The sequence below is a fragment of the Coenobita brevimanus genome, chromosome 18, assembly GCF_032717465.1.
Source record: "Coenobita brevimanus isolate Jiangsu-jjx chromosome 18, ASM3271746v2, whole genome shotgun sequence".
NCBI lineage: Eukaryota > Metazoa > Arthropoda > Malacostraca > Decapoda > Coenobitidae > Coenobita > Coenobita brevimanus.
This window is the reverse complement of record NC_136971.1, coordinates 2,807,773-2,835,000: the sequence shown is the minus strand read 5'-3', so window position 1 is coordinate 2,835,000 and position 27,228 is coordinate 2,807,773. Positions and strand designations below refer to the sequence as shown.

General features: G+C 39.4%; 1 protein-coding gene across 1 annotated transcript in view; it reads right to left on the bottom strand.

Moving 5' to 3' along the window:
- Window positions 1-1,575: 1,575 nt before the first annotated feature.
- LanB1 (laminin subunit beta-1) overlaps window positions 1,576-27,228 on the bottom strand; it is a 179,607-nt gene continuing 153,954 nt past the window's right edge. Inside the window, exons 27-35 of the mRNA XM_080266111.1 lie at window positions 24,159-24,339; window positions 20,117-20,301; window positions 19,718-19,956; window positions 18,328-18,699; window positions 17,914-18,058; window positions 14,613-14,773; window positions 14,131-14,328; window positions 10,554-10,689; window positions 1,576-5,922 (exon numbers count right to left, since the gene is read on the bottom strand). Coding sequence (XP_080122237.1) covers window positions 5,774-5,922; window positions 10,554-10,689; window positions 14,131-14,328; window positions 14,613-14,773; window positions 17,914-18,058; window positions 18,328-18,699; window positions 19,718-19,956; window positions 20,117-20,301; window positions 24,159-24,339 — 1,766 coding nt within the window. The 3' untranslated portion in view covers window positions 1,576-5,773. The remainder of the gene's footprint in view (window positions 5,923-10,553; window positions 10,690-14,130; window positions 14,329-14,612; window positions 14,774-17,913; window positions 18,059-18,327; window positions 18,700-19,717; window positions 19,957-20,116; window positions 20,302-24,158; window positions 24,340-27,228) is intronic.

Here is a 27,228-nt window from a genome sequence, read left to right as displayed (position 1 = left end):
AAACAGTATTTCTTCAGCACTACATTCATTTCACTTTGCCACAGAGATTATTCATTTTTATGTTTGACACAGAGACAAAGAATGCTATGGGTCTACATCCTTTCCATAGCACTTCACGAGTTATCTGCTTTAACGTTGTTCTTAATATGTTACGTATGTTATGCTATGCTATGTATGTTCTTACAAGCTTATAGCACCATAGCTAAATATTTCTTAATAAAAATCAGTATTCACATAAAAAACGGCAATTATTGGCAAAGTTCATGTGAAAAAAAGACAATGTCATCCATTACAAATAATTTAAAACATCTATAATACATATTTTCACACATGTGGTCTCACAGGTACAGCATCTGTCGTGGTGATGGTGATGGTGGCTGGTGAGTGGTAGTGGTGGAGTAAGCGGCCCAGGCAAGGCAAGCAGATAATGGCGGTCCTCTGGGTATGCAGGGAAGAGGTGTCAAATTCTCTATAGGCGTCTGGGGTCCTCTTATGATTCAATATATCTATCTGTCTATTGCCAGACCCCTTTATCCTTAAAGGGGAACCACAAACAAATCGCCTCCATATCGCCCCGTCTCCTGCCATTTCGCTAAATCAAGGACCTAAATGTTAAGTCATAATCGTAAAATAAAACTCACTTTACTCATAAAATGCAATCCCATCTTTCCTGTCACTTATTATTACTCTTCTTTCCTTTTTAGGTGGCTTTACATTAAGTGACAGGTCTAATGGCTTCCTGTAAGCCAGGAAATCATTTAGAACGCTGGGTTGTAACCAGATAACCAATCCATACGTTCCCTACACGACAGCAAGTAGGTTGGCGGAGGGTTAGTGCCCCTCCCCGCAAAACAAGTAACTCGGACAAACGGCCACCCTTTATGGGATTAGGCAATGTCTATGGGAAGTTTTTCTATCTGTGGGCAGACGCCATAATCCCATAAGGGATGGCCGCTTGACTTTGAATTAGTTGTTTTACAGGGAGGGGCACTAACCCTCAGCCAATCCACTTGTTGACATGTAGGAACACATATGGGTTGGTTATACGGTCACCACCCAGCGTGGTGACAGGAGACCATTAGGCTTGTCACTCAATGTAAAGCCACCTGAAAAGGAAAGAAGAGTAATAAAAAGTGACAGTAAAGCTGGGAGAAATAGGAAGAGAGGAGGGCAGACACAGAAAAAGAATGATAGAGGTGAAGAAAGAAGTAAGCAGCATTACATCAGGTGAGTGGATGAAGGTTGCCACCACCTACCACTAGAAAGTCTGTCTTATCAAAACTGTCCTTGGAAAATTTTATGGTATTAGTATTATTATTACTGAAAAATACCCAATTTTATATTTAGCTCTTTTTGTTATTTTCTTCTATATCATTTAAGTCATTTGTAATTATATAATGATTATCACCATGAACTTGATCATTTTTTCCAAAACAGAGGTCGTAATTTAAATTAAACAAGAAAAGTACTGTAGAATCAGATCAATAAACAATGTCAGTTCGTTCACTGTACTAACCAATACAAGTAAAAGCTTACTTACACAAGGAGAATGAAACAAAAGTATTATAACTTGACTTTTATTCGACCATTTGCACCAGGTCATTCCACCCTTGGCTTTCAGTACTGCAGTTACTGGATTTGACATGCTGCCTGACATTGCACCACATGCTTTGGCGGTCTTCTTCACTCTTCTAATGGCTGCCTCTGACCCTCCAGTTTTTCTTGCAATTTCATTATTGATGAGCCCTTCATGAACTGAAGTCACTGTAACATTCTGCACAATGTAAGCGTAGTTGTTCACTTTTTCATGAGCATCAGATGTGAGCAGTACAATCTGAGCCAACCCTTGCAGACATATCCAGATGAGCAACATTCAGTTGAAGCACTTTTAACCACTAAACCACTAGGTTTCCACTTCTGTTTTCTATATGTTTGAGTTAGTTTTGTTTCAGTAAAGCATACAGCAGCTTGCTTTTCTTGGGCAGCATCTTTTACTTCTACACTTCAAACAATAGCCCATCTACATTTGCATGCATAACCTTTTGAGAATCATTATACTACATTTGCATGCATAACCTTTTGAGAATCATTATTACGTTTTTCTTTATTTGCATTCACTTTTGTTTCATTCTTTCATATCCATCCCTCCTCTGCCAATACCTTCCCACCAAGATTTAGCAAACTTACCCCATCAAATGACTCAGCAGTCAGTTTTGCCACCTGCACATTTCGACAAGGGCACAGTCACAGCCTTCCTTCACTTGTTGGTATAACTCCACTCTTCGAGGATTTCTGACACATTTCACACAGATGTTCATTCCACTCTCTATACCTTTTATCACGGCAGCATATACTGTACTTCACCATCTGCTTAACCTCCCATTCATTCTTAAAATGTTCTGCATGGAGTAATTTAACAGTGATCACTCTAACACTCATTTTTCAGTGTTCTTTATACAATGACTGAACACTGATGATGCAGCATCCATTTTTGCACTACATCTGATCCTTTCTCATGCTCCCGCATCAAAACTAAATTGAGATGTAACACATCCCACACATTATTTATTAGCAACTCTGGACTACGTAAACAATTTGGCACACAGAAAAGAATCAGAACTTTGTACTAAGACAGTACACAACAGAACTTTGACAATGTATTAATTATACAAATAAACCTGCTCTCCTTTATGCCACTTCAAAGACTACCCACTTAACATTATTGTTCACTATGTACAGTGAAAAAGGCAGACTAGTTAGTTAGAACATCCATTAATCCAGAACAAACTTAAGTAAATTAAAAAAAAAAAATAAATACATAAATAAAATGGAATATGAAACTACTGAACTGTAAACGGCACTAAGGATTAATTACAGTAGCTGTAGTTATTCATTGTTATTTCAAAACAAGAAATCAATTCAGACTTTGGTACATGGCAGTGTTATTAAGTTGCATGATATACAGTACAATGATGAAGCTACTTGCACATTAAGATAACACGCCGTCGCCATAATGTTTAATGATTTTTATTTTTTAAAAATAACAACAGTTCTAAGTGGGGAATATAATAAATCACTCTGTAAAATATTAATGAATAATTGAAATCCTGCCTCAAACTACTCAAGCAACTCACACTATAACAAATAAATTAAGATACAGTAACTGGTATTAACATACTGTAGTCCAGAAATTAACAGGACTGCAAAACATTTCTGTGCTAAAATTGTATAAATATTTATTTACAATGTACTGTACTAAAAGACTTCAAAGTTCTTAAAAACTATTTATTTTACATCCACCACTGGCCTGCACACTTAAAAAAAAAAAAAAAAAGGTATTTTACCCATGCTGTAAAGGCCAGTGAAAGGAATGATTTTTGACAAACTAAAAATGTAAGCACAACACACTATCATTCACACTGTTCTAAAATTTATAAGAAAATACTTTATACTGCTGTCACTGTTATTTTTCAATGATGTTCATAACATAATAGCATATATATACAGTAATACATAATGTATATATATATATATATATACAGTAAAACCTCGATATAACGGACTTCAATAGACCGGAATTCCCTTTTATCAGACTCGAGGAGCTACCAGACTAATTCCTATATATCGGAAAAAGTCCAATAAAGCCAGAAGCAGTCCAGACTGCCTGACCACTTCAGCTATGTTCACCACAATACGGTAAATAAAAGTCATGTTTATCAGTGTACACTACAGAATTATTATACATATTATACCATTTGATTAATGTAGTAAAGTTATAACACAGTACGATACTTCAGTGATAGTCAAAACAGTTTAAAAACCGTTCATGCGATCCGGACTAATGTCTGATATATCGGAAAAAGTCCAGAATAGCAAGGGGAACTCCAGATGTCGCTTTTATTGGAATTTTGCATTTTTCGGAATGGTTTGGGCCCCAATTAGTCCATTATAGTGAGATCTTATTGTTTATATACACACATACACAGTAGATGCTCGATTTAACAAACTAATTCAGCCAACCCCTATTCCGTTTTCTCAAATTTTCCACAAAATCGGGCTCCATAACCAAGGCTCAATTTGAGGGAAACTTTTCCGGTATTTTGAGGTATTTTCCGCTAAATCCCTAATGGCAACGGTCAACTTGAGTTACTGACAATGCACACCCAAACCTAGCGACCTATACTAACTCTCAATCTGAACCCATAATTAATACCTGCACTGAAATGCATTATTATGAACATGTTACCAGTGATACATACAGTAATGACTCAGTAACAAAATATGCACACAAAGAATAAGGTGAAGATAGCAGTGAACCATACACTGCAGCAGGAGCACACCCGGGGGGGGGGGGACCACCAGGCCCATGCCCCCCCCTTAGCTCTCTGGGTCCTTTATAAATTTATATATATTTATTTCGATAACAGCAAAACATGAAAAATTGGCATGTACAAACAAAGAGTAACACATGAGCCAGCAGCTCCCTGACTCTAAACCTGCATGTGACCTCCCGGTAATTATCTGATTACCTGACCCCACCTCACTACGGGCCCCCCCTTAGAAAATTCCTGGGTGTGCCCCTGCACTGCAGTATGGTAAAATAGAGATAGTAAACCACAGTATGGCTTACCTCCAAAAGTAGGGGTTCTGCACTTGTTGCTGAAATAAGCCTGACACAGGTAGCCATACTGCCCCCCCCCCCCAAACCTGTCAGGCCTGGGGGTGGTTTGGTCACTGCCAGAGTCACCCTCCATCAACACTCGAGGTGGTACGGGGGTGACAGAATGGCTGGGGAGCATCAGGGGTGGTGCTCGATCTTCTCAATTATTTCCAATTCCTAGCCAAGACAAAGCCTCACCCTCTCCTTCTTTTCTTAAACCTTAGAAATGGTTCATAAAAACTTTGGTTCACTGTAAAAAAAAAACACAAATAAGGCTGCAATACCAAGGCAAGGCTGCACACACACAAAACTGTTGTTTACAGCTGGGGGATCATGTGAAGACTGCATGGGCCAAGCGACGTCGCCGAGTCCCTGCCGCTACCCAGGCAACTTGGTGGGGACGTGGCAACACCATACAGTACCGGTCAGGGGAGTGATTCTGGTATGGGCTTGATGACGCATTTGATTTATGGGGCTTTTTCCAGTAATTTGGTGCTTTTTGGAACAGAATTTTCTTAATGGAATTATACTAATTTTAATGGAAATTTTCCTTCAAATTGGGCAAAACAGTACTAGAAAAAATGATTCTGTTATCTCAGGATTCCACTAAATCAATGTGTGTTAAATCAAGCATCTAATGAATACCGGTATACAAAAATACATATTCTGTATATATGTATATATATATATATATATGCTCAAAAGAATGTATGGTAGTCATGGCACTGGCATTGTTCTTTTATACCCCTATCATTTCTGTTTTTGACTAATGGCAGTTTTGCAGTCGTAACTGGTGTATGGCAAATATAAATGTGTGACACTGTTTGTCCTCTATCATTCACCTTCATTGTTAGAGAAACAAAACCTATTCATTCAAAAATATTTTTAACATGACACTGATATCTGTTGAGAGTATCATGAGGTATGAAAATACAGTTTTGTAACTGTACTAATTTATGGTAAAAAAAAAATAAATAAATAAACTGTATGAATACAGTAACATCCCTCAGCTGCATTTTCATGAGATACCGGTACCTCCTATATTTTCATACAACAATATTCATATGCCATTCTAAATATACTTTAAGGATAGTCCGTTCAAATATTGTTGAGTTAGCGCCCGCCAGACTGGCAGACAGCATAGTACTCTGTCTTACTTAAAATGTATGCATGATACTCCACCATATTCTGCTCCATCTGACGGATTATGCTTTCATAGTCTGTCAGAGTGCGTTCGTTGGTTTCAAATGCTTGCTCCATTTCTGAAATGTAAACATAAAAGTAGTATACATCAACTGATCAATAGGATTTATTATATATATTTGTTATACATTTATTCTATATATATATATATATATATATATATATATATATATATATATATATGGAATCACCTGTTGACATTCAAATAATTCAAGGGCCACATAAAAGACACCAAGATGCAGTCCACCGCCCCCCCCTCAAGACTCATAGCATTTAGGGCACTTACAGGGACAGACTTTGAGGAAAAATAGGTAAATGAAAAACTAAATAAAACATTCTTCCTACTCTACAAAAAATTTAGTGTATCAACTCTACAAAAAATATAGTGTATCAGCTCAATGATGTCCTACTTTTCCCTGACATGGGCCTCCATCCTATCTAACATTTTTTTTTTTTTTTTTTTTTTTTTTTAGATCCACAGAGAAAGAAAAAAATTACATAAAGGAAAAAAAAAAAAATCATCCACCAGACTAGAAGTGTCATCCATTTATTAAAAAGAATTGTTGGACTATAACTGTTGTGGGCTGAAATTTTGGGGAAACTAATCTGGGGATGCATATTCCAAAGATAAGCTACTTTGAGAATAAAGGAATTTTGGTATGCAGAAATTCTGCAATAGAGCAGTGACAGTCAAGTCATGAGTGCTACCAGATGCTCATGTAGCCTAGAAGACAGCATGGAGAGGTGGCACAGTGAATGCAGCTTCATTTGAGAATTTACTGTTAAAGTACAGAGTATCTGTAACACAATGTAAGGGAGGCAACATTCCTTCTTATTTGTGGGGTACCGTAGGTAGTTCACAGGTAACTGCTTGGTTTTTAAATATTCTTATGGCTTTGTTTTGAATATTGTCCAATTGTTTTAGTGCATCCTCCACACACCCACTCCACAAGGATGAGCAATACTCGAGGTGACAGTGCAAGGACTCTAGTAAATTACGGCAAACTGCTCATCACTCAAGAAGTTGTAGGCACTGTACAACAGCCCAAGTTTCTTTGAGTCAATTTTAGCATGTGATCTAAAATGGGAGGTCCAATTAGGGGTATTGTTAGGTAAAATACCAAGAATTTACATACTATTTACAACTTTACATAAAGACGTTGCATCTTTAGCATTATTTTACCGATATTTTTACTGCAAGTGCTCTGACAAACATGCTTCAATTGTGCCTCCCCTTCACATTTTCTCCCAAAATACTCGGGCAGCTGGGAGCGCCCATGAAATTACAGTCTCCCCCACAATGCAGAACATCTGCTTATCAAAATTCATTTATCGCTGAAACTACTACTACTCTGGAATTCACTTCCTGGGAGCTGCTTCCCGCAAACATTAAATCCATTTTTATTTAAATCCAGTTGTTATATTTTATGAACGGAGGATGCCTTTAGGCACATGGACTTGTTTTTTTTTTTTAATTTCCTTTGTTTTTCCTTCTTCCATGCATTGTCTCTTAAAAAAAAAATACTGTTAGACATGAATATTGGTTTCATTAAAGGTAATACAGGTATCAAGCAATAATTACCTATTTATAAACTGGATAAATCTGGTTTTCCTAGCATTAGCTGTACTGATATTTTTTCCCCATTCTGTGAACTTAGGTAAGTCTTGATTTATGGAGACTGCTGTGCTAAGCTGGTAGTTAAAGATATCAGACTTTGTGAATGGGTGGTCAAATGTAAAGGAACTGTGAAAGTCATCTGCATATGAGTGAAAGGGATTATGGGTGACATACAAGAGATCATAACATGAGTGAATGCACAACAGGGTTAGAGCCAGTACTGATCCACGTGGCACACTGGCACTAACTGACTGAAAATTTGAATACAGTATATATCATCTACCTAAACTCTTACTTTTCTACTGCTGAGATATGAGATCAGTGGAACAAAGGATGGCCATGGCAAGGGAGTTTGCTACAACATCTTGCACACCATACAGAATACGGTAATGCTTTATGCATCACCACTGGCTACACCAATGTCACTCCCTTATATCACTTACAACTTGAAACTGGAGTTCTCCATGTTAGAGAATAACTTAATAAAACAGAGACACAATTTCATTATATACTACCATTATTGTTTAATATGTACAACTGTATAATCATTAATCCAAGGTGAACAGAAATAAAAAGATAAACAAGTATAGGAAGGGAGATGTGTCTGATCCAGTAAACATGACCTTGTATTCATCTGCAAATGATGACACAATTGTACATGACCAAGCAGTTATTTTGTCCTCATATAGAAATTATGACCTTGTTATCACTTCACATCAACAACTCTTTTACTTCCTACTACATGAGAGAGAGAGAGAGAGAGAGAGAGAGAGAATGTGCGTTCTTACCTAATTGTTCTTACTTACCTGTTTCTATACAGGAATGAGTCAAGCTTGTACTGTCCCGTGTACTAAACCATTTTTATTGTACATATCCTTATATTTATGAATACTTTTGGCACACACTATTTCATTCAGTAGTGTATTCCACTGATCAATTGCCCTATTTGGGAAACTAAATATCCTTATGTCTTAATCATCTTTCTTTTTATGTAGTTGTTTGCAATTTCCTCTTACTGATGCTTCCCCATAGGTTATATATTCATTTATGTCTACTGTCTCTTTCCCTGAGATGCATTTATATAGCATAATCATATCTCCTCTTTTTCTTCTCTCCTGTAGTGTTGGGAGATTCAATTTCTCTAGTCTTTCTTTGTAGCTCAGATCCCTTATGCTTGGTACCCATCTCGTAGCTGCCCTTTATAATTTTCCCATCTTAGCTATGTGTTTTTTCAGATGAAGATTCCAGACTACTGATGCATACTCCAGGGTCGGTCTGATGAATGATGTTACTGTATTATCATTCTCAGCATGTCTTCATTTATATAATTATGTGAATGCTATTCTCATATTAGCTATACATGTTACATACCTTCTCCCTAATGTGGTCAGCCAGGGATAGTCTGTTATTAATAATCACTCCTAGGCCCTTCTCCCTTTCTGATATGTGTATGGTTGATCTTCCTAACTTATAATCCCAATATGTTTTTTTTTCACTTTTACCAAACTTAATTACATGATACTTGTCCACATTAAATTCCATTTGCCATTTATTGTTCCATTCATAAAGTTTATTTAATTCTTCTTGCATATCTCTGCAAAGAATCTGTGTCACTAATTCTTCTTTGCATTTTTGCATCATCCACAAATATATTTAGATGGCTTCCATTTCCAGTGTTACTGTCTTTGTCAGGCATTCACCATCCATTCACTTGATGTAGTGCTGCTCTCAGGTGTCTGCCCTTTCCTCTCCTCCATCCTTCTTTCCTTCCATCCTCTTCTGTCTTTCTTTCCTTGTCCTTCTGTCTACAGGTGACTTTACACTCCCTCTTCTGTCTTTCTTTCCTTCATTCTTTCCTCTTCCTTCTGCCTGTGGGTGACTCTACACTGAGTGACAAGCCAAACGCTTTCTTGTACACCAGGAAACCATTTACAGTACTACTCTGGATGGTAACCATATAACCAAATTTTGGCACCTGGTGTTTTAGTGTGTAATTATTGCGCTCCAATCGGATTGAGCCGGTGAAGGTTTATATCCAAGGGCTGATTGGGGTTGATTGCTCATGTAATGCCACTCAGGGATGAGTGAGGCTGGTCACTCTCATCTTAAATGTCAGGACTAACTGCCTAGCCCCAGGCTCCTATATATATGATGGATGGATGGATGGACTGTCTTTGTCATTTATATATACTAAAAACATAATTGGAGCCAGCAATGAGCCCTGTGGAACTCCACTAGTCACTTCCCTCCTTGATGCGTAATTTCCCCTTAGTAATGTGCAAAATCAGTAAATTGCGAAAATGACACAATTTTAATGGATGCAGCCATCAAAAGTGATGCTTTTCCAATGCTTCACATAATATGTGCCACCATTACCTCAAGTCTGTGCATCTAGCTAGGTATAAACCAATCTTAGTCATGCATGTTATTACTAAACGAATCATATTAAATCAGTGAACTTACTATAAGCCAATCACAGAACTTCCTTCCCAGGCCAAACATGAAGGTTGTTAGTGTTAGCTGGTGACCAGTGAAATGTAGGTTTGAGGAAAAGGGGGGCAACTTTTCCAAGATAAGAGACCCATGAGCAATTTTCCCCATATAATTAGTTTTTTCTATACTGCGGAATTCACAAATCGCAGCATGTGCCCAGCCTCATAAGAGAGTGATTTTGGAGACTCTGCTGTACATCAATATGAAAAGTATCAGGAAGCACACAGGAGTGAAGGTCTACTTGGTGGCCACCATGAAAGAAGGGACAGTTTGCACAAAGCTGGTGGTAGATGCACAAGCCTAGTTCCAACTGGAGCAAATTTTAAGCTATTACATTACCTGCTGAGTAATATCTAGCCTAATTCCCATAAAATTGTAGTCACAATTTCTTGGATGAGTATCAAAACGAGTTGAGATAATGAACCTTCATCATCAGTCACAGGCAGAGTCAAGAATGTTCTTTCATTAACCTCTATGACTTCTTAGTACAGTACAGTAATTAGTGATGATATTAATTATACTGTATTTCCTAAAGTGCTAATGTAAAACTTGGAAAGAAGGAAATACACTGGAGGATACCTTTTAAAATGTCTAAGTTTGCAAACGCCTCGGCTGCAAGTTTCTCTGCACCTTTCTTGAGTTCTTCAGCTTTTTGTCTGGCTGCTTCGGCTGCTTCAGCCTTGATCCTTAATTTGGTTACCACCTCCAGGTAATTCTGTTACAATGAAAAATAATTCCATCAGTATCTTACATATGACCCTGAAAAATTGGGCTGTTGCATACAAGGAACCTGGACATTTTACCCAAGTCTGTTAATATACAGTTTAACTCTGATATTCATCAATACTAAGCATAATAGCTGCAATGCATGAACTTTTGTTTTTAGACTTTATCTGCTACAGTTACTGAACTACCATTACAGTAGTCCACCACACCCTCATTCCATGACAACAGCCACTATATATACCACTAAGTTTTGCAGCAATACAGTACCGGCACAAAAAGGTCCACTGTCTGACACTCCATGCTACAAATATCTTTTAAATATCAAGTATATTATCATATGCTACACCTGTATTTTGAATGATAATCTATATTTATTTTTTAACAAAGTCATAAAACTTTTACTTCTATTAGTGCAACTGAGCAGTATTGCTTTGGGTGTCCTCTCTTCTCTCCTTCCTCTTCTGTCTTGCTTTTCTTTACTCTTTCCTCTTTCTTCTGCCTACTGGTGACTTTACACTCCCTCTTCTGTCTTTCTTTCCTCTTCCTTCTGCCTGTGGGTGACTCTACACCGAGAGACAACCCAAATGGTTCCCTGCACACCAGGAAACCATTTACTATGCTGGATGTTAACCATATAACCAAATTATGGCACCTGGTGGTTTAGTGGGTGATTAAATCTATAATCGTCCCAGATCTTTTATGGTTTGCCTCGTGCAACCCTACCTAAACATTCATGCTTCTCACCTTCCACACCCAACTGTCATCCTCCATCCTCTAAACATGCCCAAACTTTCTCAACCTACCCCTCCTCATCACAACACCAATACATTCCAGTTCCATCCTTCCTCTTATCCCTTCAATTGTAATCCTAGCCCCCCCAGGTCTCACATTCAAAGACACACCACACATCCATCTAATCACTGTCATTTCTGTACATTTGAGCCAATGAATCTTGGTGGTAGGTGGGGGAACTCACCACCCACTCACTCGATGTAGTGCTGCTTGGGGGTGACTGCTCTCTCCTCTCTTCCTTCCTTCTTTCCTTTCTTCCTCTTCTGTCTTTCTTTCCCTCATTCTTTCCTCTTCCTTCTGTCTACAGGTGACTACACTGAGTGACAAGTCAAATGGTTTCCTGTACACCAGGAAACCATGTACTACGCTGGGTGGTAACCTTATAACTAACTTAAGGCACCTGGCAGTTTAGTGGGTAATTAAGCCACTCCAATCGGACTGAGCCTGTGTAAGTTTATATCCATAGGATGGTTGGGGATTATTGGTCATGTAATGCAATTCAAGGATGAGTGAGGCTAGTAACTCTCATCTTAAATGTCAGGACCGACCTGCATAACCCTGGGCTCCTACGCTCCTCATGATGCAACACAAAATTAAGTGAAGAATGTATGTACAGTAATATACTATTCCTTTACTGCCCAGGTCTCACCATCACATTCTTCCACATACTCAGGAGACTCACTAGCAAGATAAATCCTGGCACCTGACAATCTCTAAACACACTCCCTGGTACCCACCACACACACAAAATCAGCATTATTTCACAGTCAACTTCTAATACCATAACATCTGTTATGCACCCACTTATCACAAGCACTCCCTCTGCTTTGACAACACTGCCTACCAGCCCTAGATAGCAGGGGGAGTGTGGCCATGTGTGGTTTGCACATGGCCACACTCCCTCTGCTTTGACAGCACTGCCTACCATCCCTAGATATCACATTTTTGTTTTATCTGCATTACTGTCAAACCCTTGTGCCCCATTCCATCCCTTCATCTCCTTAATCTTTCCTCTGCCACCCTTTCATTCTCTGCAGTCAACACCAAGCCATCAGCATACAACATCACCCATGGGAGTCCATTTCTGAAGTCACATGAGAGAGCTTCAAGAACCATGACAAACAATAAGGGGCTCAAGATTGATCCCCAGATGCACACCAACATTCATGGAAAATTCATCACTCAAATCTCCATTTACTCCTACCTGGGTGTAAGCAACCACATGCATAACCATAACTACTCTAACCAGCCACTCCTCAACCCAAAGCTTTCTTATTTCCCACTTCACCACCTCCCTAAGGCCTTCTCCAAATCATCAAAAACAACATACAGGTCTCTTTTCTTTCCTATATATTATTCCTGAAGCTGTGGACAATGAATATGGCATCAGTGATCCCTCTGCCTGGTATAAAACCAAACTGCATCTCACCAATATTCACTCTTTCCCTAATCATGCTTTCTAGAACTCTCTCCTTTACCTTTATTATCTGATCGAAAAGTTTTATGCCTCTATAACTTCCTCTTTCCAGGGCATCACCTTTCCCCTTGTATATATTTACAATCACACTCGTAAGCCAGTCCTCTGGAACCACACACTCATATATACCGTTATCATATTTATCAAATCAGTAGCTGAACCCACTCCCGTATCTTAGGAGGCCTTCAGCATGTCTGCAGTCAACCCAGACACACCCACCATTTTCCCAACTGCATCCTGCCTACTGCCCTGCTCATAGTAGCAGCATCAACTAAAGGCCAAGGGCCAAACCCTGGATCTGCTGACTCAAAGTGTTCCTTGTTCCAATCAAACCACTCAATCAGCAAATCAGTTACAGTATAATGCTCTCTAGGTGTCTTTAATATCCACAGAGGCCACCTTCCCTCATTCTTCACAACACACAATTCACTTATGATACCCCTGTTTTCTCTCTTCATCTGATTTGTCACCCTAATTACCATAATCTTCCTTTTAATGCTCTTTAGGTTATACAACAAAAGTCTCTGTGACTCACATTTTGCCCTATACACTTTCCTTCTAGCCCTACGCTTGGCAGCCAAGTACATATTCCTCTCTCTTACCACCCTTTTCTCATTCCCAGAAAAGCCTTCTTTTCTCCTTAACCCTTCTTGCATGTCAATACATACTCATATATCAGAAACATTTACATACATCAGCTTTGGAGTGACCAAAGAACCCCGAGGCACTCCACTACATTATATTTCTTCTGACCTTGTCTCTAGTAAATGTAGAAGTAGTTGCTTGCCTGTGGTCTTGAAACGGTATACAGACTATACTGTATCTGTGCAACGACCCAATGAAGTAGCTACCTACCTGAAGTTGAATGGCCTGCTCACCCAGGAAGAATGTACCATAATAAAGCCCACTTTGTCTTTCACTATGAGTACTTTTCTCTCCCTTTATCTACTGCACACCACTTAGGCTTACCTTACATACCACAATTATTAGAAAAATCATGGCTCGCTCTTCTCACCACCCCCATGTTGAAAATGCTCCTAAGTACCTTTCTGCAAGCATCCACTGGATCACTTTGGCACCTATTAATATTACCATAATCAAAAAACTGCTAAAGTAAATAGTTTCCTTAATCATTGGTGATGATCCTTAAACAAATCTTACATCCTCCAATTGTTTGGCATCATTTGCTGCATGCTGAGCCTTGAAAGTAGCTTGATTGACTGCAGTAGTAGTTTCTTCAAGGTGTCGCTGATTAACTTTATACTGTGACTTGACATTTTCAACTCGCTCCTGAAGATCTTGTACTTCTAGCATAGATGCATTAGCTTTGGCCTGAGCATCATTTGTTTCACTTGCAATCTGAAAACAAAACAATACCACTAAGATGTACTGGCTACTTGTCAGCGTTTCAAAATATATTCTGTATGTAATAACAAAAATCTTAAAATCTCCCATGTGTCAAAATTATACTATATAGAAGATAGACTTTGTTATAACCACAAGTTACTAAATAAAAATTTTAATGCATGAAAATAGAACGACTGATGCTGACAAAATATTAAACTATTACTTCACTGTAGTATTAATGGAAGTTTTGATGTACAGTACTTTCAATTTCCTGTGGCTCATCAATTTATTCCAACCTGGGTGAGGTGAGTCTGTGTTGCCTGGATATCATCTGTGGCTGTCATGACTGCCTCCTCAGCTGCATCTTGAGCTGCTTCTGCCTCATCCAGTGCATTCACCACCCTCTCTGCTACGCCCAGGCTGTCCTCTGCTCGTTCCTTCGCTCGGTCAGCACGTTCTGAAAGTCAATCAGAATTGTGACTTAAATATATATATATATATATATATATATATATATATATATATATATATACAGTATATCTATATCCTTCCATCCTCTTCTGTCTTTCTTACCTTCATTCTTTCCTCTTCCTTCTGCCTACAGGTGACTTTACACTCCCTCTTCTGTCTTTTGTTCCTTCATTCTTTCCTCTTCCTTCTGCCTGTGTGTGACTCTACACTGAGTGACAAGCCAAATGGTTTCCTGTACAACAGGAAACCATTTCCTATGCTGGGTGGTAACCAAATAACCAAACTATGGCACCTGTTGGTTTAGTGGGTAATTAAGGCACTCCAATCGGATTGAGCCAGTGAAGGTTTATATCCAAGGGGTGCTTGGGGTTTATTGTTCATGTGATGCCATTCAGGGATGAGTGAGGCCGGTCACTCTCTTCTTAAAAGTCAGGACCATCTTGCCTAGCCCCGGGCTCCTACACTCCTCATGGGGCATTGTAGGATTAGATGATGGATGGATGGATATATATATATATATATATATATATACACATTATACATCATCTAATCCCTCTCTCTCTATATATACATACTGTACATACAGTAATCCCTCCAAGATCCGACGTAACATAGCCCAAGCAACATCCGGGCCCTGGCCTTGTCTGGGACTCGGGTAAAATGCCCCTGAACAGGTACTTATAGACCCCAACCCAACCTAATTCTGAAAGCCACCTAAATACAGTACAATCCCAGCAATCCGGTATCCAGACAAACGGAATACTCAGAACAACGGGAAAATTCAAGGGCTGGTAAAAATGTCAGTAAGTTATAACTGTGCGCCAATTTGAATGGACCGCCAAACCGCCGTTTGATAGTGTCACACGAGGCTGGGGGAAGTCAGACAAAGCGAGGTGGAGGCATTTCCGGCTGATGTAAATCCCTAGCAAATCCTCTTAACCACCCCTCCTCTCCCCCTCTTTCCCCTACTTGAATTCAGTCATCCTCCACACCTTCCAAAAATCACCAGTCTGCGTTTTGCCACCAGACAGTAAACAAGGTCTCTTACTATTGTGTTCCTCTGATAGACGGTAATTTGTACACTCCAAAATGCCTAAAGTGCAAACTAAACGTAAGCGTATCGTGCTTACCTTGAAACAGAAGCTGGACATATGCAACAGACTTGAAAAAGGCGAACATTATAAAACACTAATGGCTGAATATAAATGTTAATAGAAATGAAAGTTTACTTTGTTGGAAGAAAAATAAATAAATAATATGCCTGCATTTCATACGTACATCATTTATTTTATTTTCTGCAAAACAGCTGAGTGGCGGGTGAGGGGTGGAGTGATGGAGGTCAGGTAGGGAAGAAGAAGAACAGTCGGAAACGTAAACAAACTCACGTGGGGGCACAGGTGTTGTGATAATTCTACAGTGCAGTCTTAACACATCATCAGTTCACTAATAAATGTTCAAGATTTTATTTCTATATTTTATTTTTCAATTTTTATGAGTACAGTACATATAATGAATACAGTAATTCGGTAAACAATGGACTGGTGTGATTTGCAGTACTGCTAGTTGCTAGACATTGCACACGTGCGTTATGACCATGGTGTGTGTTTACAAGGCAGTTTTTCAGGCGGAATCTCTTAGTGTAACCCCTAATGTGACTGGTGAGTACCTGAACTGTATTTACTGCTGTGATAGCCTTTGTATAGATTTGACTTGAAAATCAGAAATACGGGAAAAATCTGTAACCGGGAAGGTAAATTCCACAAGCCACCCGGTTAACTGGGATTGTACTGTAACTCGCTACCAGAGATGCACAGCACCTATTTATGACCCTATTCACACAAATAAGGGACAGAAACCATTAAATAAATATAAAGGAACCAGAGAATAAGAAATCAGAAGTGGGTAAGGAAAATAATTAGCAGTGTACAGGATACTTATGATACGTCCGCGGCTGTAGCGAAGATTAGCCCGCCTCCTCTACGGCTCTGACAGTGGTGAAGGTGCACTAGAAGCATGTAAAGTAATCCAGTGTTGTGCTGTACTAAATCCTTTGCACTGTGAATTATAATTGTTTAACAATGCACATTCTGTTCTTACTTGCGCCACACCAGTTGCAACATGCCAGTGTTGCACTCTGCACTTAATCCTTTGCACTCTGAATTCTAATTTCTTAACACTGCAAAACACTGTAAATTCCCAAATGGTCTAGTGGCGAGGTATTGCATTTTATTCATTGTTTATTCACAAAAGCGAACACGTGGCAGCCATGACAACGAGCATGCACTCACAACGGCAGGTAGGCAGGAAATGGGGAGGATGCAAGGGCGCCCTAGCAGACGTCGCCAGAACTATCCAGAGCGATAGGACAGGTTAAGGTAATAAGGTTGTGACTGGAGGAGCGCAAAAGAGAGAAAAGATTAACAGTGTAAGCAGAAGGATTAGTTGTAAAGAAAAGGTCAAGTATGTTGGAGCTCCCTCCAAGGCGGTCAGGGATACAAGGGTAGGATGCTGTACAAGCTGCTCTAGGTCACTGAGGATAGAAAAGCTGTAGGCTTGTTCACCAGGTGGATCAGTGAAAGGAGAGGTGAGCCATGGTGGTGAACACTGAAATATCGTAGAATGGAGATTTCAGAGAAAGGAGAAATGGATAGAATGTATTCAATCAAAGAAGTAAGATAGTTGAAGAATTTCTCATATTCAGTAGAATTAGGGGATAAGTAAACAGTGCAGATATATTTAGTCAGATAATGACAGGAAAGCCGAAGCCAGAAAGTAGAGAATTCAGAAGAATCAAGTTCAGGAACACGAGAACAAGATAAGTTGTTGTGTACATATACACAACAGCCACCTTTGGCTTTGAAATGAGTATAGAGAAAGTAGGATGATACAGAAAAGGGTTTGCTGTCAGTTGCCTCAGACACTTGAGTCTCGGTTAAGAATAGAAAGTGAGGTTTAGAGGAGGAGGAGGAGGAGGTGTTCAACAAAGAGAAAGTTAAAGGAAAGGCCGTGACGTGATGGTGAGAGATTCTGCAACACTTCATATATCACATATATATTAGTAAATTGTACCTGAAAGCAAGATAGTAATGTAGCATACAGTTACAATAATACAATAAATTACAATACCCTTTAGCTGAATGGCAAGATCCAGCTTATGTCTTGTTGCCTCAATAATGGCATCAATATTTGTAAGAGTCTCAATAGTGGATGTGATGCTCTCAGCCAGAGACGTAATTTGCTCTGGTTTCAGTGAAATTCGTAGTTTCAGCACCTGTCAAAAGATTGAAACATTACACAAAATTAATGTACAGTACAGTAAGCATGGTAGTGCATTAAAAACATCTAATATTCCTATAAAATATGAAACTATAATAAACATTCAGTATTGTCTGTAAACTTTTTTTCATTTAAGAAGCAGTGAAACTTCACCACTAAATAAAGCCATGTAACTAAAATTAGAAAATATATACCAGTACTGTATATAATACTATATACTTAGGTACATACAACTAAACAATGACTACAGGTGAAACTACCGACCTCTTCAGCCAACTCCTTGATTTCTTCTGGTTTTGCTCCATCAGTACTGAAATACTCATCAATTTCCAGAAGAATCTTACTAATTAACATCTTGTAATGTTCGGTTTGATTATGTGCTTCGAATGTCATTTCAAATGCCATCTTTGCCAAAGCAAAGGCAGAATCTGATTGTCGTTTAACTCCGGACACCCCTCGTACAAGCTCATCTGCCAATGCTTCCTTCTTCTTCAAAACATCTTCTGCATCTTCAGCAAAGTCAAGTGCCATTTCTGCTAGGTTGACTAAGCCATTATTGCAGCTAAGGCCTCCACACTTTCCACAGCCAGCACCACCACAGTACACATCACAAGGGTCACCACGTCTGTCACACACCTGGGGTGATACATCCATTCTTCTACATAATATTCATTACAAAAAATTCACATCTGTTGCAGCCACAACAGTATATAGCATTGTTCCTGCTCCCTCTATAGTATTCACTTACACTATATTACTTCTGAAAACTAGTCAAAATAACACACATTATTCCAAGCCCCTGTCTTATTTAAGGGCAACTGTACAGTATTTTGGACAAAAAACCAACCCAACCCACAGTCATCCATTAAGATGGCTGAACATAAGATGCCTGGTGTACTTGGGCATAACCACCACATCAGCCATTTTCTATTCTTCCTAGCAAATCCTTCCTTTCCCTATATATCAACAAGTGGGTTGGGGGAGGGTTAGTGCCCCTCCCTGTACAACAACTAACTCAAAGTCAACCAGCCACCACTCATGGGATTATGACCTCTGGCTACTCTCTGACTGAGAGAACTCCTTCCTCCACCCTTGCCTCACTACATGGTACCATTTACCAAGGGTAAAGCAACCCCCTTATGGGTACAAACCAGGTCAGGAGCCACAGGACTCCAGGATGTAGTGACCAAAGCTGGCTTTGATGGTAGTGGGTTCAAGGATGGCAAAATGTTTACTGTTGCCAGTGATTATAAGATGGGCATCAAGGTGACGTCAGGTTAAGTTGCAGGAGGATCAAAAGAAGGAGTATGACCCCTCAGTCTTCTCTTTGTCTATTATCCTATTACCTCCCAAGTACCCTAATGGAGTCAGGCTGACATCAGAGATGCTTATGGATTTGAAGGATCCCCGCATTGACTTACAAGAGAGAGGCTTATGGATTTGAAGGACCCCTTCAAATATGTATCTCACTGATTCTGGGGCTTCTTTGAGGACATCTACACTAGTCAGAGTGAGGAGGGAGAAGGGGGTATTGCCCAGAGACAGAGAAGTGACCCTGACAACAGCTCGTAATGCTCACAATTTCTCTTCCTTACTGATGTCTCCACAATACTGAACTAGAGAGAATAACAAAAATAAATAAACAGCAAAGTACCTGGTCATTGAGGTCTGGCATGCCGCTATCCATTTCATCCAGGAGGTCACTCAATGCTGTCAGTTTAGCCTCGTTCTCTTCTTGGGTTCGATTGAAGCGATCTCCAATATGCAAAAGTAGATTTTCAATTCGACGACGGTTACGATCAGATTCATAAACTACAACTTCTATGATAAACCCAACACGTTCCTGGGCAGCTCGTGACCTTTCTCCAGACTGCCTAGTAAGATCCAATGCACCTGTAATAGAATTTTCAAATAATAAATAAAGAACTTGTATAAAATACGCACAACAGGAAGCAGAATTGTTATATTCACACACTAATATTCAGAGTTATATAATTCTGTGCTTTACTGCTGATAAAAAAATAAATAAATAAATAAAATTTTGAAAACTGACCTTCAACATTTGCCTCTTTCAGTTCAGTTGCCTTCTCCTTTAAATCGCCAGCCTTATTCCTCAAGTCTTCAGCCTGTAACTGAAGGTCAGCAAGAGAGGCAGTGGAGACAGAAATGCGCTGAGTGGTGTTGTCAACATCATGTTCTAGTCCCTGCAGGTCATTTGCAGCAGCAGTTAAGTTGTCACTGCAGGCATATAGAAGTGAAAATATTAACACACAGGCTTCTGTGATGTAAAGCATTTCTTTCTTTTATATGATTTATAACTTAAACTGGGACCAGATGGAGTGTCTAGCTGGATAATAAAAGAGTGTAGAAAAAATATAGCAGGAAGGATCCATGACATCATTATGAGCTTATTAACAAAACGTGAAGTCCCCTGGGACTGGAAAAGAGTAAATGTGGTCCCCATATACAAGGGAGGGAACAAGGAGGATCCACTGAATCAAAGGCTGGTATCTCTAACCAGTGTTGTTGCAAAAATTTGTGAGATCATGGTGAGTGACTGATGGATGAAATACCTGGAAGGAACAAATACAATAACAGATCATCAATTTGGCTTCAGAAAATGAAGGTCATGTACTACACACCTACTAAGCTTTTACTGAAGTGTAACAGATGGTACGCAAGACAGGAAGAGATAGACTGACTGTTTTTTTTGGACCTAAAGACGCATTAGACAAGGCACCACACAGGAGGCTACTGTGGAAACTTGAACATATAGGAGGTCTAAAAGGAGCTTTACATTTAGGATGAAAGATTTTTTGGAGGTTAGGGAGATGAAAACAGTTGTATGGAACCAGCAGTCGGAGTGGTGTAAAGTAATTAGTGGTGTACCTCAAGGGTCAGTTTTGGCACCAGTCATGTTCCTGGTTAATGTAAATGATATGGTGGAAGGAACTGACAGTTATATAAGTCTACTTGCAGATGATACTAAGCTATTAAAGAAAGTGAAAAAAGAGGAAGACTGTAAACAGATGCAAATGGACCTTGATAAGATACCTGAGTGAAGTCTATCTATCTATCTATTGCCAGACGCCTCAATCCTGTTCGGGGTGGCCACAAACAAATCGCCTCCACGTCGCCCTGTCCCCCGCCATTTCACTGCCCTGCTCCCAACTCACACCCCCCTCTCTCATATACCTCTCCACCCCATCCCTCCATCTCATCCTTGGCCTCCCCCTCCCTCTCCCCCCCTCCACCTCACTCACATACATTCTCCTCATCAGTCTTTCACCCTCCATCCTCTCCACATGGCCAAACCACCTCAGTGTATTCCTCCTAACGCATCCTATAACATCCACATCCACACCACATCGCTCCTTTATTTCCTCATTTGTCAGCCTCTCTCTCCACGTGACTCCACAGGCTCCTCTTAAATAACTCATTTCCACTGCTCTCACTCTTGACTTGTGTCTTTCCAACAAAATCCAAGCTTCATTTCCATACATTAGAGTTGGTATCACAATACTGTCATGTAGTAACTTTTTCACTTCCATGCTCACTTCCCTGTTTCTTATCACTGCTTTCAAGGAACCAGCAACCTTTCTTCCTTGTTGTACCCTTTCAAGCACTTCACCCTCCAAACCTCCATCCTTACTCATCACACTACCCAAGTACTTAAAAGTACTCACATTTGCCAATTCCTCACCATCCAACCTCACTGTACATTCGCTGACTTCACCTCTCTCAAAGACCATCACTTTACTCTTCCCTATATTCACCTTTAGATTTCGTTTCTTACACACTCTCCCAAACTCATTCACCAAGCCTTGCAGCTCTCCTTCGTCTTCACTCAACAACCCAGTATCATCTGGAAACAACAGTACAGGGAGTTTCCAAACACTACCCTCTCTGACCAGGGCCACTCCAACATCCACTACCCTACCTTGTACCTCTTTTATTACTCCATCCATGTACAGATTGAACAACCATGGAGACATGACATCCCTGTTTCAACCCAACCTTCAAAGAGAAAAATTCACTCAGTTCACCATCCACACGCAATGCAGCCTTAGCGCCGTCATACATACTCTTTATGGCATTCAGCAACTTCCCATCTACTCCATATATTCTTAATACTTTCCACAATCCTTGTCTATCGACCCTGTCATATGCTTTCTCCAAATTCATGAAAACTGCATACAACTTCTTTCTGTTCTCTAGAAACTTTTCCACTAAAGATCTAAGAATGAATATCTGATCTACACAACCTCTTCCCTTCCTAAAGCCTCCCTGTTCTTCTCCAACTAATTCTTCTGTTATTTCTCTAACTCTGTCAATGAGTATCCTATTATACACTTTTCCTATTATACTAAGAAGACAAATGCCCCTATGATTACCACACACTTCTTTTTCCCCTTTTCCTTTGTACAAGGGAATAATTGTACCTGACTTCCAATCCTGAGTGAAGTCAAAGGTGGGAAATGCAGTTTAATGCAAAGAAATGCAAAGTAAGGGAATCTGGAAAGAGTACAAAGAGACAAACAGGAAAATAAAGAATGGGGAATGAATGGATTAGCAAAACTATAGAAGAGAAAGACTTAGGGGTACTCTTTTCAGACAACCTTTTGCCAGAAAATCACATAATCATGATCACCAGAGATACATGTAACCTTTTGACAAACATAAGAGTTGCATTTATTTATCTGGACAAAGAGATGATGAAAAAGTTTATTGTGTCACTGATTCAACCGAGGCTTGAATATGCAGCAGTGGTATGGTCACCACATAAAAAGGATCTAAGAAGGGCTAAAAGAATTCAAAGAGTAGCAACAAAGATGGTATCTAGCTTAAGAGGATTACCCAATCAAGAAAGACTGTTAAGACTAAATCTCCCAACCCTAAAAAAAAAAAAAAAAAAATGATACAAGGAGATCTGATTAATATGTACAGAGCATCCATGGGAATGAAGCTTGATGGAGAGGACCTGTTTTTGTGGGATGAAAGGGAAATAAGGAGTCATGAAAAAAAGTCAAAAAGGACCACATGCAAGAGAGACATCAAAAAATACAGCTTCCCTTACAAAACTACTGAAGCATGGAATAACCTGGATGAAGAGGTGATAAATGCCATGGATATTCATGATTTCAACCAAGCTGGATGTTGGAAGTTATACAGACGGGACAGAATAAGCACACCTCCTTTCCCGTAAATCTCAACTAGGTAAATACACACAGACACTTATACACACACACACACACACACACACACACACACACAGAGGGGGGGGGTATTGTTAATACTGCCAACATGAAGGTGCTGGAGAGGGGTGCCTTTATATAGTGGCACTGACATAGGTGAGTGGCTCTGCTCTCTTGTTATGCAAATATCTCTCAACTCCATATACCCTGAAAGGGGGATGGTGAACTACTAAATAATAAAAATATTTTTGTTGTTATTAATATTATTATTATTGATACTACTACTGCTACTAAGTCTATTACTATTACCACCATGACATATGGCATAGGCTCTTTTTAAAATTTTTTAAACCCACTTTGAGGGTCCATACAAGGGTGAAATTACTGTGGAAAGTGAATCTGAATAACATCTATGCTTAACATCATTTTCATCAAAAGCTTTTCCAATTGAACACATTCTACAACTTACTGTGAATACCTGGTATCTAGAAATTACAAAAAATTATTCATTCCACATACAGTATTAGGTACTTTCGGCTTGTGTGACAATAGTGTGGCCAAGAGTTGTTAAGGGGCAGAACAATGTAAGCTATAGCTATCAGTTAACAACAGAATGTGAAAGGTTGAGGGAGGGTGGGCAGTGGGAGTGAAAGGTGCAATGGAGCTCATTCCATTGTCTTTTCCCCTCTCTCCAAGCTTTACTGTACATACGTATGAAGAGGGGACCCCTGAGCAGAATTAGAGCTCATGAATATACCTTGAACTAATCCATCTCTCCAGAGAGATACTGCACTTGTCACTGGTCCTAAGGCCTGCTCTATACAACCATTACTGTTTAACTATGGCTGGAAAGGATTTTTTTTTTAATTATAACCAGTTACCATAATACCCAAAACCAACCTTAGTTCTGAGATTAAATTTTCCATGGACACAAGGTTCTGTGATGTCATGTTTGCTGAGAGAAGAATTTCTTTTACATCTTCAAGCTTCTCCTTCATTGAATCAAACTCATGACTGTATGCTCCTGTTGCTCCACTCTGCTTAATCTGACTGGCTCTATCAATCAGACTCTCTGTTCGACCTGCAAAATTATTTGAACAGCCTTAGAATTACGAATGAGTCACTGAAGAACAATACTTATTAATAAACATTTCATGCAATGGCACTGTTCATACAACAGTGAAGCAATGAACAATTTCTGCACTGTCCAAATCCCACTTTTTCTTATTTACGGGATTTTCAAGGAACCTAACAAATCAGCTTAAGCTGTATTTTTTTGTCACTGTTGCTGCTGGCAGCCCATGCGAATGTAGACACAAATCTTGGGGACCGCAGGAAAATGACCACTTCAGCTGGGTGCACACGATTGTACAGTCTCTCAAAAAAGTATTGGCTCCCCCTCAACCCCATGTTTCTGTAAGTGAAAACAAGATGGCATACAACTAAAGTCAAATACAGATATAATTACAGTAATCCCTGTACTATTTGGATGCCCACCTTCTGGACATTGTGGGCCTGGACCTTCGGAACCCAAAAATGGCCAAAAAAAGAAAAAAATCCCCCAAAAAAACAAATCCCCCCCCCCCCCCCGAATTTGAAATTGCCATGCAGCACCAAACAGGCCAGCTGTGTTTACACATGGCCCATTCACCTCTTCTATCCTACCCCCCAGGGTTGCCATTTGGTAATTTTCATTACCAGATGTGGGACAATTTGGTAACGAAAAATTCGTTTGGTAATGAATCAAAATAATGCATTACCAAACGGATTTTTCACATGTATGAGGATACACGGATGAAGACAGTGGATTGTCTGCTTTCTCTGATTAATCTGCTAGCCTACATGGTGTGAAAATGATTAACATGCTGTTAAATATAGGGAGAGTGATTATTTCCACTTGTATATATAATTAGTGAAGAATAAATGCTTGCTTTACGAATTTGGTAATGAAAAGTTAAATTTGGTAATGAAAACTGAGGCGTCTGAGAATGTGGCCGAGTTCCGATCTGGCAACCCTACTTCCCCCTCACCACCAGTTACCACCTAACTGCCATCAAGAGTAGATGCTCATCACAGTGGATGCCACAAGTGCTTGTTTTTGTGAATAAACAGTGAATAAACTGCAATACCTCGCCACTAGACCACACGGGAATTTACAGTGTTGTGCAGTGTTAAGAAATTAGAATTTAGAGTGCAAAGGATTAACTGTGGAGTGCAAACTGGCGGTTGAAACTGGCGTGGTGCAATTAAGAACAGAATGTGCAGTGTTAAACAATTATAACTCACAGTGCAAAAGAATTACTGAAAGTGCAGCACAACACTGGATTTCTGTATGTGCTTCAAGAGCATTTTCACCACTGCCAAAGCCTTAGAGAAGGCAGCCACAGACGTGCTGTAAGTACCCTGTATACTGATAATTATTTTACATAACCACATCTAATTCCTCATTCTCTGGTTCCTTTTCATTTATTTCATGCTTTATGTCCATTATTGGTGTGAATAGGGTCTTAAATAGGTTTCAATAGGTGCTATGCATGTCCAGTAGGGAGTTATTTAGATGGCTTTCAAAGTTAGGCTGGGTTAGGGTCCTTAAGTACCAGTCCAGCAGGCAGGGGCCCACCTTCCAGATGGGACCACTTTCTGGACATGCCTTTAGCTCTATTACATTGGATTGTGGAGGATTACTGTATTACATGATTAGATGATGAATGAATGAATGAAAATGAATGAATGTCAAACTGACAACTGACAACTCTCCTATACTAGGATGGTAGGCCTACCACCAAAATACAGGTGTATACAATTACTAGTCAGAAGCCTTTGTCCATATTGCCATGCTGTATCTATGAGGAATGGGGCCGATACTTTTTTGAAAAGCTGTACACACGAGGGTTGCCTGTACTGTCATGGTAAAGGTACTGTGAAGGTCATATCACTGTATACTGCATATCTTATTTTTTCATGCTGAATATATGAAAGATGCAATGATTGGAACACCAAAAATATTTTGCTTTCATGCAGCATGACAATGCTGTATTTTCAAAACGATTCCTGGATGGTGGACATTCAGCTGGCCATAGCCTAGCGAGCACACTGTTAGTCAGTGCTGTACTGCAATTACAATCATTCCCCCTCCATCCAAACTAATTCTGGCAAAAGATGTCTCAATATCCATAGTTTTTAGTTATGAAAGAGTTAACTTTAAAATACCCTAAAACAGCCCAAACACATCTACCTTTGAATATTAACCTACCCAAAAACAACCCAAACATTTTCCTGTGCGCAGCATATATGTGTAAAAATGCAACAGATACAGTAATAAAGAAAATACTGTACACAGTACTGTACTGCATAAACAAAGCTAGCCTATTTTATAAAATACAGTACAGTGAATCTGCATCAGTTACTATAGTAATGGGTGTACTTTGCAGCAAACAACCTCTTAAGTCCTGCCAGGAACCCCAAAATGCAATACTATTTATATACTCCACACTAATTCTAAAGTTCCATTGTAGATAACAGAAAATTATGGAGATAAGCGTATGTTTTGCCTGAGGTAATAATGTAGAACAAATCAAAGTGCTGACAGAAATATTTTACAAGAAGTTTTACTTATGGTTGGTGGGAGTGCTCACTATCCACTCACTTGATCTAGTGCTGCTTTGGGTGTCTGCCCTTTCCTCTCTTCTTTCCTTCCTCTTTTGTCTTTCTTTGCTTCATTCTTTTCTCTTTCTTCTGCCTATGGATGACTTTAAACTCTCTCTTCTGTCTTTCTTTCCTTCTTTCCTCTTCCTTCTGCCTATGGGTGACTCTACACTAAGTAACTAGCCAAATGGTTACCTGTACACCGGGAAACCATTTACTACGCTAGGTGGTAACCATATAACCAAATTATGGTGTCTGGTGGTTTAGTAGGTAATTAAGGTGCTCCCATCGGATTGAGCCTGTGTAGGTTGATATCTAAGGAGTG